The 13,484-nt window shown below is 38.9% G+C and overlaps 2 protein-coding genes across 2 annotated transcripts; both read right to left on the reverse strand.

The window, feature by feature from the left end:
* Positions 1-1,492: 1,492 nt before the first annotated feature.
* si:ch211-254p10.2 (solute carrier family 40 member 1) lies at positions 1,493-7,035 on the reverse strand. Its single transcript, XM_056381451.1, has 7 exons — positions 6,779-7,035; positions 6,617-6,684; positions 6,295-6,454; positions 5,862-5,977; positions 5,110-5,653; positions 3,652-4,332; positions 1,493-3,096 (listed from the first exon to the last, which is right to left on the reverse strand). Exons 1-7 carry the CDS (start codon positions 6,879-6,881, stop codon positions 2,837-2,839), a joined length of 1,932 nt encoding a protein of 643 aa, XP_056237426.1. The 5' UTR covers positions 6,882-7,035; the 3' UTR covers positions 1,493-2,836.
* A 1,241-nt stretch (positions 7,036-8,276) lies between these two features.
* LOC130172614 (sodium-dependent neutral amino acid transporter B(0)AT3-like) lies at positions 8,277-13,414 on the reverse strand. The gene is made up of 12 exons (XM_056381444.1): positions 13,165-13,414; positions 12,183-12,323; positions 11,862-11,999; positions 11,573-11,754; positions 11,057-11,167; positions 10,848-10,960; positions 10,635-10,763; positions 10,198-10,354; positions 9,894-10,098; positions 9,287-9,446; positions 9,027-9,189; positions 8,277-8,909 (listed from the first exon to the last, which is right to left on the reverse strand). The coding sequence occupies exons 1-12, from the start codon at positions 13,337-13,339 to the stop codon at positions 8,715-8,717; spliced, it is 1,869 nt and encodes a 622-aa protein (XP_056237419.1). The 5' UTR covers positions 13,340-13,414; the 3' UTR covers positions 8,277-8,714.
* Positions 13,415-13,484: the final 70 nt, after the last annotated feature.

Below are 13,484 nucleotides of genomic sequence, written 5' to 3' on the forward strand. Positions count from 1 at the left end.
CTCTTATAAGAAAATCAGATGTGATTCAGGCACAGGCATTAAGAGTGTAGTGGGGTTTTTAAAACATCACCAGCACCTGCCCTACAGGTGGGAGAAATGCCATTCAAAACATGAAGGATGCAACTGATGGCAAACTACTGTACTAATTTGACACAATTATTCTCATCCCACAAAAGGACTGTTGCAGGAGTACTGGGAGTAAACAGAGGGATAACTTTCAGTAGGGAATGACAAAAGAATTGGAGTGTGTGATCTGAGGGTAAGCCTTTCAGTAGTTCACCTGGTTTATCCTTTATCGATTGGTATTTGTTAGAGGTTGAAAGGAAAAGATAAAAATTTATTTGGTAAGTGCAGTCAACTATCATGTAATGAAAGAATATAGTGATTTTACACAGATTTATATAGATAGTGCTAAGAAACCCAAGACAGGAGTGACAGGATTTGAGGTGAACAATAGAACAACATACAATAAGTTTACACACTGGAGATGTTGGCAGTGTTGGTCGCAATGTGATGTTTGGAAAAAAACTATATAAGGTGCCGGATTTCTATGTCTTTAAATTGTAGATGATTACCCTCTTGAAAACTCATGGCTTAGATGGTTGATATATCATATTTCTCCTGTGATACTCCATTATTCTGTCCACCCTCATATGTTCTCGTTTGTTCTCCTCTGGATGATTGTCAAAATTATTACAATTACTTTTGGCTGGTGCTGACAATTTATACAAAATCTTTAGATTTAAGATGCAGTGTTTAGATCCTATGTGTGGTGGTAGTGCACCAAGGCCTAAAGCTTTCCTATACTGGTACAGTGATGACCATTTAATGTGACATCGACCTCTACTGGCTGCAAAAAGCCATTACATTTGCATATGGCTACAGTATCTTCCCTGACTGTGATATGTTTATACCCTCAACAATTATGTGCTGTTTAAATGTTTTATATCTTCTTCTTTCAGTAGTCCTCTTCTTGCAGTTTCCTTTTGACATTATAGGTATTTCTGCCAACAACATTGATAGCATTCTGGATGCTGCAGCTTGATTCTAACTGATGATGAAATTACTCCACATGTGGTAGTGTATCCTAGATTGTATAAGATCTCTAATAGTTGGGCTGCAGCTTTAACAAAGTTGTCAGCAAAATCTTGATTGAAATGAGCTTACGCCATGGTGCTACTGGACATTTGAAGGTACATGTAAATGTACGGTATACATCAAATATCTAGAGTCCACAAGGAACAGACAGCATTAAACCATGTGGCTGTCCTTTTTTATTGGAATGATTCTTATAGAGCAGAGTAACATTAACTTGTGAGGGTTGAATTGATGACTTTGTTTACTCATCAGGCCGTGAATTATTAGGTCCAATGACATTTTGCAGTATATTCAGATGATTTAGTAGAAGCATTGCATGTATATCACTTTATTTTACATTACAACTATTTATTTGTTGATTATTCTGTTCAGAAGACTTGAGGCCAAATCCTCTTCAGTCATCTTTATTATCATAATAGTCAGTCTGAAAAATATGGACAACATACAATATGGAAATTTCACAGGAAAATTATACAAATATATTGAGATGTGTTGCTGGTTGTATGACAGAAGGTTAAACTTTGATGTTATTTCCACTGTACATGAAGGAGATATGAAAACATACAGTAGCTGAGAGTAATTCCCAAGTCATATTCCCAAGTGTTCTTGTTCTTAGTTGAGGTAAGGTAAAGTTTAGTTCATCAGAACTACAAAAGAATGAAGCAAAGTGTAATACAATCCTGCCAATAGCAGCGATCGACATTTTCTATCAACACATAGCTATCACTGATTTCAAACATGTCACAAAATGAAGATTGCTTTCTGCTTGGATTTCTATAAAACTATTAATATCACTCTTTATATGGGAAGGAAAGAAAGTTTGGAAACTATTTTTATTTATCTAAGTACACAAGCAATTAGAATAAAATAGTTTGTATTGAAGTTTGACTAAAGTACATGGTATGATGTGATCTTTTTTGTTGTTGTCGTAATCCATAAACCCGGTTTACATGCATAAAAGAAAGGCAAATGTTTGCTTGATTCATCCACAGAGAAACAAACCAGGGGAAGGAAATACTTTGTCCTTTCACTTCTGTCCATTAAAAGGGGGGTGCCTTTCTGATTTTTTTTCTTTTTTTTTTAAAAATCAAACAATCTCACATCAAGTTCCCTTTATGTTCCTTTCTGGACATCCTGGAATATTTCCAAGTGGACGGATCAGTAACATCTATGCCACTTGCAAAAATACTGTCTTGTCTTGTTTATATTTTCATCTATCACTGTTAAGTTTTCCTAACAACACCAGTTCTTAACTGAGTGAAGGTTAGAAAAATCTCTCCATCCATCCACCCTCCCATCCAAAAAGCTATGTAAGTTAACAGGCTTGTTTGATGAAAGTCTTGCAGTAATCCTACAGGGTTTGCAAAGGCATGTGCTGGTGCCTTAGCCATTACCATGGTGTCCTGTTGTACATTAGATTAGGACAGTTCCCCTGGAGGTACCATTGCTGCATTTATTGTAGCCACCTCAACGTATGTACACGAAGGGAGAGCGTGTCTCCCACTCTACTTCACCTGAGTTCTTGTTTGCTGCTGTGGCACATGGCCCTGCAGGAAGAAAGCAACCGAGGTGTGACAGGCACTTGCTGTGTTGTGCTGAAATGAATGGCTACGTCGGGAGTTGAGTGTTGCAATAAGATTGCTGAAGGAACAGGAGGGAGACATTCATTTCACAGGTGCAGAGTGGAGTCAGTGCTGGTAAGCATCTCATGCCTGGATGTGTGGGCCACGTCTGCTCCTTATGTGTCGAGGCGGCGTTTTCTTTTGGCTTTGTGTGCATACAGGAAGTACATAGTGTGCCCAGTGGTGATGAATAATACAGAAATGATAACTAGGATGCCAAAGTGCTGTGGCTGTGGAGCAGAGATGACCATTATGAAGTGAAGCAGATCCATCAGGTAATTCATAGAGCTCTGCACCCCGTTTACCACACCCCTCTCTGACTCACAGATGTTCTCCTGCAGGAGCTGAGTCACTGTCAGGTCGAAGGACCAGAGACCTAAAACACAGATGTCACTGGGGTTTAAAAATTGACCTGGAGATTAAATTAGCCAATAGTCTTAACAACTGGGCATTCAACCCTTCATACAAACATTTAATTGATGGGAACAGTCAATGGGAGCCCAAGAATTACTGGATTTTTAAAAAATTTTTTTTTAAAAGCTGTCCCAACATTGATATGTACCTGCAGGGCATCCTGGTGGCGCACTGACTATGCCACATACACTGACAATGCAACTGCACTGTTGACTATCATTATAAGGTTAAAATACAAAAAAAAGAAAAACCAATATGTACTGAGTGGGACAGTTTACAGTTTGACGGTGCTTTCTGGTGTATAAACTATGTAACAGTGACACTTTCTAATACTTAATCATATCTTTGGTATTTTACTGCCCAACACAGATAGCAATACATTCACGATAAGATAGATTGACTGGTAGTATCTGCCATGCTCATGTGAGCATTCTGATTCATTGTATACTAATATATGTACTCATTTAAGTTTTGGTGTCTGTTGAATCCAATCAGCTTCAGATGTCTATGTACTCACCGATGCGTGCTGTGATGACGCCCAAGAACAGCAGGATAATGGAGATGTAGGATTCTGGCGCTGAGCCAGAGGGCACATTGTCAAAAAGCACAGTGTTGTTGGTCCAATGAATGGAGGAACGGTCAGGAAGCAGTGGCTGATTGCTGCCTCCCCTCAGAGGATAAGTGTGTTTTTGCCTTTGACTTGCCATCCCTCCAAGTTCAGAAGAGGAGTTGGAGGTAATGTAGGGCATCAGCAAGCTAAGATCCATAGGGCTGCCAGGGGCAAACACAGAGCACACACACAGCAGCAAGCAGCCCAGGTGGAGGCAGCTTGAGATGATTCCTGTGTTAACCAGGCCATAGGTCTTCCTGAGTCTGGTGAACATCACGGTTCCCATCAGCCCTGTGATAGCTGATACACCCATCAGTAGACTAAGGAGAGAGCCGCTTATACCCTGAGTGTAGGCATAGCCGGTCGTGATGCAGTCGAAGCCCAGTACGGTGGTGTAGAGGAAAGCCAGACCCATTCCTGCCAGGAAGACAGGCTGTCGATAGTAGGCCCTCCAACCGTCCTTACAGGTGCTCACCAACCAGCGAAACCTCCGGAAACACAGCGGCAGGTCTGTGATTTCTTTTAGGGGCAGGCTTATGTTGCAGTTGCCTTCTGTCAGAGGTTGAGGTTGTGCGACATTACCTTCCCCTGATGAGAAACAGGAATTGCATCCATCACTTCTGTCCATTAAATGAACCAGCCTCAGTTGGTGTTCTACACCCTTCACATAATCTGTCAAATACAGACCACCTACGCTAACATGGACTGTGATTGCTGGTGCTGAACACAAACTGAGGATTGTGTCAGATGCTTCAATGAAGCTTTGGAGCTTGATCATTTTTATTCTGTAATGACTTTAGTCCACTTAAAGTGATTGTAGAGAACTAAAAGAAATGACTCATTAACTCGTTAAGCCCCATTGTAATTGATAGTTCCTGGCTAATTACAGTGTTTTTATAATTCAAGAAAGGCATCATATCCCAATCTAGAGGACTGTAATGTAAAAAATGTTAATTACACATAATTTTTCTGATGTCATTTCAAAGAACTGCCGGGGTATTTAGAGTGAAATTGTAATCATTCCCTTAAGGTCCATGAAGATTGGTACAAATTGCACTAGATAGCACCTGTAATGATGTCCACCCATTAAGCCTGCCATCAAAGCAAGTTTTCAAAATGAAATTGAAATTCAAAGTTCAAATTTGAGATGATGAATCTAGCTACTGTATGCCATCTCTACATCGCTAACATATTTTCAACCAAAACAAGTTTATTTAAGTTTAGCCGGTTTTTATTTTGTATATTTATAAGGTCATTTAACATGTATAGGAATCCATGATGCTGTTGCCCTTTAAGCATAATTTCTCTAAATCCAGTTGCATTCTAATGTTAAAATCTAGGAATGCAGAAATGATTAACTCATACCTTGTGAACTTCTCCTCTCCATGCTCTGCAGATACACCTCATCCTCCTCCAATGCTGGTGGTTTGATTGAAAGAGCAGGGACGATGCGGTACACCCGTGACAAGAAGAAGAACTCCACAATGAGAGACACAAGGTTCCAGCCCAGGATGAAGCCACAGCCAACTACATTGGAGGCCAGGGTCATGACCTGTCCCACTGCTAGTGGGGCCAGGATGTTAGTCACCTGATCTATCCGCCTCATGGTTGCATTCATTCCTTTTGTTAGGATCAAAGACACAGAGGTTAATGAGCTTCCACTGGAGGAGTTTTGGCAAGAGCAGAAAACGGAGCAGTACCTGATATTCTCTGTGATGCGAGCCCATGACAAACATGGAATACAAACAAACATTTGCATAAACAGAGAGCAAATCCCCTCACCAGCTAAGTGACCTCGGTTGTAGCCTGTGATAACCACTATCCAGTCCCTCTGAATGGCAATGGTCAGCGCTGTGCTTGCAAGGTTTGCCACATCTGCCAGGACGATCACCACCGTATAACAAACCACCTTGTGTGAGTTTTGCGATGCAACATGTTACTATGACAGCACAGAGTAGCCACAAGCTCAGAAGCAGAGACAACAGGGACACAGGACAGAGGGGACAACAGCAGCAATAACTCCTCTGTGTAACAGTCATGGTGAGTATCCTGTTTGCAGATCAACAAGGAATCAAGTTATGAAATGTAATTATTAGTCATATGTAGTGTGTACTCACAGTAAGCCATCCGTCCCAGATCTGCTCAATCCTTTGCTTATATGAGAACACCAACATGAGCACAATGCTACATACTGTCACTGAGATGTTCTGAATGAAAAGAGACGCATGTGCAACTAAAATAGGGGACAAAAAAAAAGAAAACATTTTTTTAGACCCTTAGAACATTGATAATATATTCTGTAAAAAATGAATGCTAGCCTTGACAGATATGAGTCAGTGGCTGTAAACCTTGTGCCTTGAGTCCTGCTGGTGTTGAGTCTAGCTATCAAACCAGGGACTGATATACGGGTGAATGCAATTTATCACCTGGTGAGATAGGAAACCAGCACACTTCTGTGCCCAAGATTGAAATCCACTGATCTCTATCACTGTTCTGTGATATACTGCATGCTAAAATGTTCAGACGTGTGTGTGAAATTGTCGTGCATACCTTTATTTCTGGGATTGCGATCAACCCAGTCTCCAATCAAAGCCCCAAGTAGGAGCACTGACCCAGCCACTACCAATCCAAACACCGCAGTCAACAGCAGGTTACGGCCGTACAGCTCAATCAGGAACACAGAGATAGCAAAGTGCCACATGCGGTCACCCTGTTTAACACAACATAAATGTCATCATTATATGTTGCTTTGAAAGATGCTGTCTGTATGTTGTCACACAGTTTACAGTAAGTAGGCTACCTTGCAGTTATTTAAGTTTCGATGTCTTATCTATTGCTCCAGGAATCTGTTTCTTCAGGAAATGATTCTTACCCACATTGACAATGCTCCACTGACATAGATGAGAAACTTGGGACCCTTGAGGTAGATAAGAGCTGAACCTTACGAGGAAATGCATGAAAATCGAATAAGCACACATTTTATTTGCTGCAAACACATTGCACCAATTCTAGTTGGATTTAAAGTTGAGTTCACCTGGCATACTCCGGGCTCTATTAGCTCGCGCATCCCTGATGTCGTCAGCCTCAAACTCGACCACAACCCCACCACACTGGGAGGCATCTGCTCGCTGGGACATCGCCTAGAGTAGGATGGTGGGTCCAAAAAACTGTTGAACTTGTCGCACTCTTGTTCCATTGTTGATAGTACAGTGTTAACAATACTGTAGGTCACAGCACTCACTCGCTGAGATATTTTGAAAGGCAGTTTAGTTTAGGTTGTTCTACTAAGGTTACTTTGCTATTGATGACTTCAAGAGTGTTTATTCCACTTACAGGATTACTGGTTATTTACTTATAAGCAATTCTAGAACAACACCAAAGGTCAACACCGTTTATTTTTCTTAGCTGGTGACATAATGCTACAAAAGTTGAAACACCATGTCCTTTTGAACTCAACGTACCACTGTAACCTCCTTAGTGTGATTGCGACACCATAACTGTTCCACTTCATATTTAATTAGTTACATCATATTCTTTTCAAATATAAAAGAGGCATAAATAATGGCTACAATGGGTCAATAGGTCAGGTTGTGAAGCAGGAAAAAAAAACAGAAACACCATATCAACAATAAGATTTTGTCAGGTATTTACAATACTGATAGTACCATTAGCATGACACCTTGCATAGCTCTATAAATGCAGTCTTAAACTGACAATGATTAAAACTCTCATAAGTCATTGCAGGGTCAATCGTCACCTTTGTTATGATGTTACACTCAATCCTCGCTGTTGTTCCTCGATGGTGTATCTTGTGCCATGTATCCTACATTGGGATGCTAGTCTTTCCTGAGAGCTGGAATTCAAGCTGTAGTAGTTTGAAAGGCTTAATAACATCACAGTGTTCAAGTGCACCATTGTATGAAAGTGCCAGAAAAGCAGAACAGGCAGAGGGACAACAAAGGCAGCCAGCATATTCCAAAGCACGTGACACCGGGGGGACAATATCACTGTCCACCCACACCACAAAAAAGGATAACAGTGTAACTCGTATGACTCAAAATACACACACACACACATGCGCATGGCAAGTGAGCACATGCATGCACCCTCACACACACACAAGCACAGTCCTACTACTCTCATACACCCACATGCACTGTTGACGTGGAACCAAAAAAAAAAAAAAATTACGTAAAGGACACATTGTGCAACAGTACATCACTCTTCACTCTTGCAAGTAACGTAGGGTAGAGAGCACATAACTATATTATAGCACACACAAATCCGTTACCTAGGCAGTTGAGAATGTGACTTCCAAGATGATGCATAGTATTAATAAAAGTCGACGGTGATGACGTTGCCTGAACATACAAACGCAACTTTACTACAAGCACCCTCTCATGCGGCTTCGCTTGTACACATTGTACACGTGATATTTTTTTTGAAAACTAATAATGAGCTTATCGCAAACCATTCGGAAGAGTTATCCATCACTCTCCGCTTGTTCCCATTCACAGCATCAACACAGGAAATTAACTGTTGTCTTCCTTTAATCAAATATCAACACAGATCTTATATTCTCTGTTCCAGCCTTTGGTAATAAGCTAATATTTTTCTCAGGGATATTGTCCTTCATTGATTTCATCTGGCTGACTGTTTGCATTTCCTTCCCCAATATAAATACACTTGTGTAAATTAAGACAAAATTAATGTGTTTTCATTTAGCAAATATACTGATATTACAGATGTTACGGCTAATACACTATAGTAGTGATAATGTAATTTAAACTGTAATGAAATTAGAAGCTTACAATACCACACTATACAAAGATAGAAAAAAATAAAAATAATCAGTTTTTGTTTACCCTTTTCTTTCCAAATAAATATGTACAATAGGAAGTTATCCAATGACAAAATATCTCAGAGTAGTCCTGACCACTAATCTAATAGAACAGCAAAAACAATTTCATTTAAAATTCTCCATTACAGAATTCAATTGCGTATGGGTTTTGATTGTGCCTGTCCATGATGTACTTCTTCAGGAAACCGATGAATCTGTAGAGAGCCACAAGGGGAATGGACACGACAGGAAGGACAGATAGGAGCACACAGATAACAAAAACCCATTCAGGATAGTGCAGAACATCAGCGAGGGGGAAGTTCACCTGTGAGGGTAATGGAGTGGAAAGTCAATGTTTTTTAGTTGTTTTTTTTTTTTCACTTTGTGCCAGATTTAACAAATTCTATGCAGTGATGTTGTGGGACTGTAAAATCTGCCTTACGTAATCTGGGTTCCAGGCGCTATATGTTGGTCGTTTTTCTGCCTCAATCACAACGTATGCAACAAAAACCACGAGTAGCATGAAAGGGCTGATGAAGCGCCAAGTAGCCTGCCAGTAGATGTTCGGCCTCCGACCTGTCATCCATTCAATGTCGTCATTAAACCTGTGGACGCGTGGAAACTCATTGTCAAATCATTGTCAAATCGTTCAAATATCTTATAACCTTGCAAATATAATTGTGACATGAATTACAATATCACCTATTTATTCCATAGATGTAAACCACACTGATGATCTCAAAGAATGCTATGATGAGCAGAGGCATGGATCCCACGTAGCTGTTGAAAATCTCCAGCCAGTAGTTTCCAGATCCCAGAGTAAAGATGAGAGCCACAGTAAAGGAGATGAGACATATTAACCCTATGAGCAAAAAAGCAAAATAGAAGAAATAGAAGTTTATGATATTGTTTCATTCCATGATAATTAATATACCGAAGACAATATTATAATATGGAGACCATTAAACAATCTATCCCAATGAAAGTAATTTGAAATTTGAAAGAATAGTGTGCTGCTTGGACACATATTGGCATCCTATGAGAGAATATATTATGATGTAGCAGATGATAATCAACTATTTAATTTCAAGAGGACTTAATTTCACATGTAAAGAATAAATGCAAGAATGGCATACTTCAGGGTTAATGTTTCCAAAATTCACTTTTTTTTTTTTTTCTTTTTTTTGCAACAGCAGCTGGGCTTTTTACAGTACATGAGACTTTTGTGTAAGAGTGTCATAATTACTGTAATGTCATAACACAATACAAACTAGTCTTTCATATGAAGTTATTAGATCTTTCTATTTACCTGTGAAAATCTCCTTAGGAAGCCAGGGTGGAACCATGTGCAGGTCCAGCAGAGGAGTGAGGACCCCCTCTAGATTTCCAAACATGGAGGACAGGCCCAGGCTGAACAGCATTACAAAGAACAGCACCGCCCATACCTGAGATCCTGGCATCCTTATCACCGCCTCAGTGAACACAATGAAGGCCAGTCCAGTTCCAGAAGCGCTCTACAGGTAGGATGCGATAAATAATCTCATACACAACCTCATAAAACCTTGTTTAGAAAACTGTCTGTCAAAACTATTTTAATACTAACGGTACAATACCTGGTCAAGGAAAGTCTGAAGATTGCAGGTTTTTAGACTGAGGCTTTCAACCTCTGATGGATCAGTTCCATTGAGATAGTTTAACCAGTGATCATAGTTTTCAAGAGTTATGTTTTCATCCCCAATGTTAAATGCATTTGTCAGTCTTAGTATGTTCCTAAAATCAACAAGACATTAAATCAGCCTGTTAATACTACTGTTAAAACATCACTTCTGATAATAATTAGTGTGAGTGTTTCATGTCATAAACTTAAAATAAGATACATTTTTGACTGATACTGTAGTGGTGTATATAGTAGTATGGTTAACATGGTTACATTGCTTTGCGGTCTTCTAATGACATAACTGTCAGTTGCACATTTATTAATAATAAGGTATAATTATGGAGCTGAATATACTTTACTATGACACACCATAATTACCCCAATGGTACATACCAATTTCGGCAATCGTTGTAGTTTTCATTTGCTTTAAATCCAAGAATGGCAAAAATAGGAATTGATGCATATATCGATGTAAAACTGTTCACACATCCAACAATTAGGGCATCTCTCTCACAATTATTCCTGCAAAGACAGAATACTTCCTCAATTTTAAAAAAAGATTCTCTGTATTATACAGTGGATGAAAACGGGTTCAAATGTTCTTACTTCTGAGCATTATAACTGGAAAAAGCAATAAGTCCCCCAAAGGCCAAAGACAAAGAGAAAAAGATCTGAGTAGCAGCATCCAACCAGACTTTAGGATTCTTCAGGGTTTCCCACTGTGATGAACATATTCATTTTTAGTTTGATTTCAGATTTTACTCATTACATGTTGTTATGAAATTATTTCAGTAAGAAGCTAAGAGCAAACTTACATTTGGAGTGAAGAGATATATTAAGCCATCACTTGCCCCAGACAGAGTCAAGGCTCTGACCAAGAAGATCGTCAGAACAAGATATGGAAAAGTGGCCGTGACGTAAATGGCCTGTTGAAAAAGTTTAGTATTTAATATCCACCTCATACACCTGTATTTCATGTGCAGGTTTTGGTAACATCATCTGGTTACTTGTCAGTGTGCAGGTTATTTTGAAAGGTTGATGTGAAGAATCTTAATGTTGGAGAAATTTTAAACGGCTCTAAACAGTTTTCAGTTGTTGTCACTTGTGTAGCTGTTCAACATGTTGAGTAGTTTCATTGGTGGAGTCCTGCAAAATTAGGATCCCTTTCATATTCATGTGTCTTTTAGCTCATGTCAATCTGTGTGAGGAAAGCCAGCTTTACTCCAATGATACCACAATTTTTGCCATCAATTACTGGCATCTATTACTACTACTGGACAGTACAACAGATAGATATATTTTTCTAACATTAAATCAAACTGATAACTTACTTTTCCTATGGTCTCAATTCCACGTATGAAGCAGATGTACACGAGGCACCAAGCAGATGCAAGACACAACACGAGCCACCACTGTAAGGACCCACTGGTCTCGATGTCTGGTGTTATGTTCAGTGTTTCATGATACCAAAAATAGTTCACCGGTGAGCTCTTTTCACATTCGGTTACATAGCCTGTATCAAAGAGATTAGATTTTTATATTGTGATTAATTAATTTGACCTTCTGTCTTTTATATCAGTTGTTATTAAGCATTCATATTATTTATGCTGTAAAAATTACCAGTATGATTCAAGTTTATTGGGCAGTCCCTCCAGGGTAGTGGACTTTGAAAGGAGTGGAAGAAGTACCAGAGGATCCAGGCTAAGATCATGTTGTAGAACAGACCAACTAGGAAGGATACTGCCATGGAAGCCACACCTGTGTTTACACATAGACACATAGATATTATCCAATAAAAGAAATTCATGTAGAGTAGAGATGGCAGTGATCTCAAGGCAGTCATGACTTTATGTTCTTCTGTTTATTCCCCCATTTTGGCATCTTGAATTTCTTAATGAATTCTAAAAAGGTTTAACACTCATTGATACTAAAGCCTCTCACCTAAACCTCCTAAATATGGGGAGATTGAGTTCCACACTCCAACACTTCCCATGCGGAGCCGTTGTCCGATGGCCAGCTCCATGTGCAACAGAGGAAGTCCCTCAAACACCAAGGCAATGACATAAGGAATCAGAAACGCCCCTTGAAATAAAAAAACGTATAAGTAAAGTTAAATTAAACAATAAACATGACTTTGTCAGTGCGCAGTTGACTTCACCTTCCCAAAAAAAAAAAAAAAAAAAGCCATCAGCATTGCCGTTAAGGTCATTCATTTTCTGATTACTGGACATTATATTATCAACAGTCAATGGAAAAATAAACATGCAAGATGAGATTATTCAAGTCATTTTGCATATTAAAAAGAAAAGGAAAGAAAGCAAAAACAAGATGACTCAATGATAAAGACATCGACAGTCATATAAAAACATTAGTAAATATATGTGGTTATGATGTTTACATTTGACTGCTAATGTAACAGTAAGTTACAGATGTACACAGAGCGGGAAGTAATTGGAAAGAAATGATAAGAATTCATAAATATAATTTGAAGGTTTATCTAAAAACGTTTTATAGTCAAAATCATATTTCTTCATTTTCAGTTAAAAACATCTATTCTGTAAAAGAAAAACAAGATAATTACAGCATGAACATCAGGCTGTCATATCCGAACAGTCAGTGTTTGTGTGTACAACTGATTGCTAGTATTGTGGGAACATATTAGACAGTTACCCTGGTGAGGATGGTTATTTACATAAATTATTTTTTTTTTAAAAGTTTGTATTTTCATAACTTAAGGGAATAAAAATGATAGAAAAAGATAATTCAGTTTTAGGTAGCCCCATTTTTTTCAAAGAGCATTTGGTTAATTGACTGTAAAATATTTCTTGACATGGAAAACCAAGTGAAAAGCCAGCTCTTTACCAGACTGTCCGACTTTACTTTTTGTGGTAACATTACAAAGCAAGAAATTAAATTCTCTTACCTCCACCATAGATCTGACACAAATATGGAAATCTCCACACATTACCAAGTCCCACAGCAAAACCTATGCAGGTTAACAAATATTGAACTTTATTGTCCCACTTTGGCCTTTCATTCATCTCATCCTCTTCAACACTTCCAGTTTCTGTCTCCATCTCTTGTTTCTCCTTTGTCATTTTGGTATATTCTACGAGGCTAGCCCAAATCTTTGTTGTGTCTTGACTTTTCCCTCGGTGGAAAGAGAACCTGCTGACTCCTCACCTGTTTGTATCAGGAGACGGGGGGTGACGTTTGCTTTATCAACCTTGTTTTTCTTGTTGG

Source organism: Seriola aureovittata, chromosome 7, assembly GCF_021018895.1.
Source record: "Seriola aureovittata isolate HTS-2021-v1 ecotype China chromosome 7, ASM2101889v1, whole genome shotgun sequence".
Classification (NCBI taxonomy): Eukaryota; Metazoa; Chordata; class Actinopteri; order Carangiformes; family Carangidae; genus Seriola; species Seriola aureovittata.

Coding starts and splice junctions, on each gene's coding strand:
- si:ch211-254p10.2 (XM_056381451.1), bottom strand. CDS start 6,881: ATGTCCCAGCGAGCAGATGCCTCCCAGTGTGGTGGGGTTGTGGTCGAG. Junction 6,685..6,778: donor TAGAGCCCGGAGTATGCCAG/GTGAACTCAACT, acceptor TTTCCTCGTAAG/GTTCAGCTCTTATCTACCTC. Junction 5,654..5,861: donor TCTGGGACGGATGGCTTACT/GTGAGTACACAC, acceptor AACTCACACAAG/GTGGTTTGTTATACGGTGGT.
- LOC130172614 (XM_056381444.1), bottom strand. CDS start 13,339: ATGACAAAGGAGAAACAAGAGATGGAGACAGAAACTGGAAGTGTTGAA. Junction 12,324..13,164: donor GTGTCAGATCTATGGTGGAG/GTAAGAGAATTT, acceptor TTTTATTTCAAG/GGGCGTTTCTGATTCCTTAT. Junction 9,447..9,893: donor TCCTAAGGAGATTTTCACAG/GTAAATAGAAAG, acceptor TTTTGCTCATAG/GGTTAATATGTCTCATCTCC.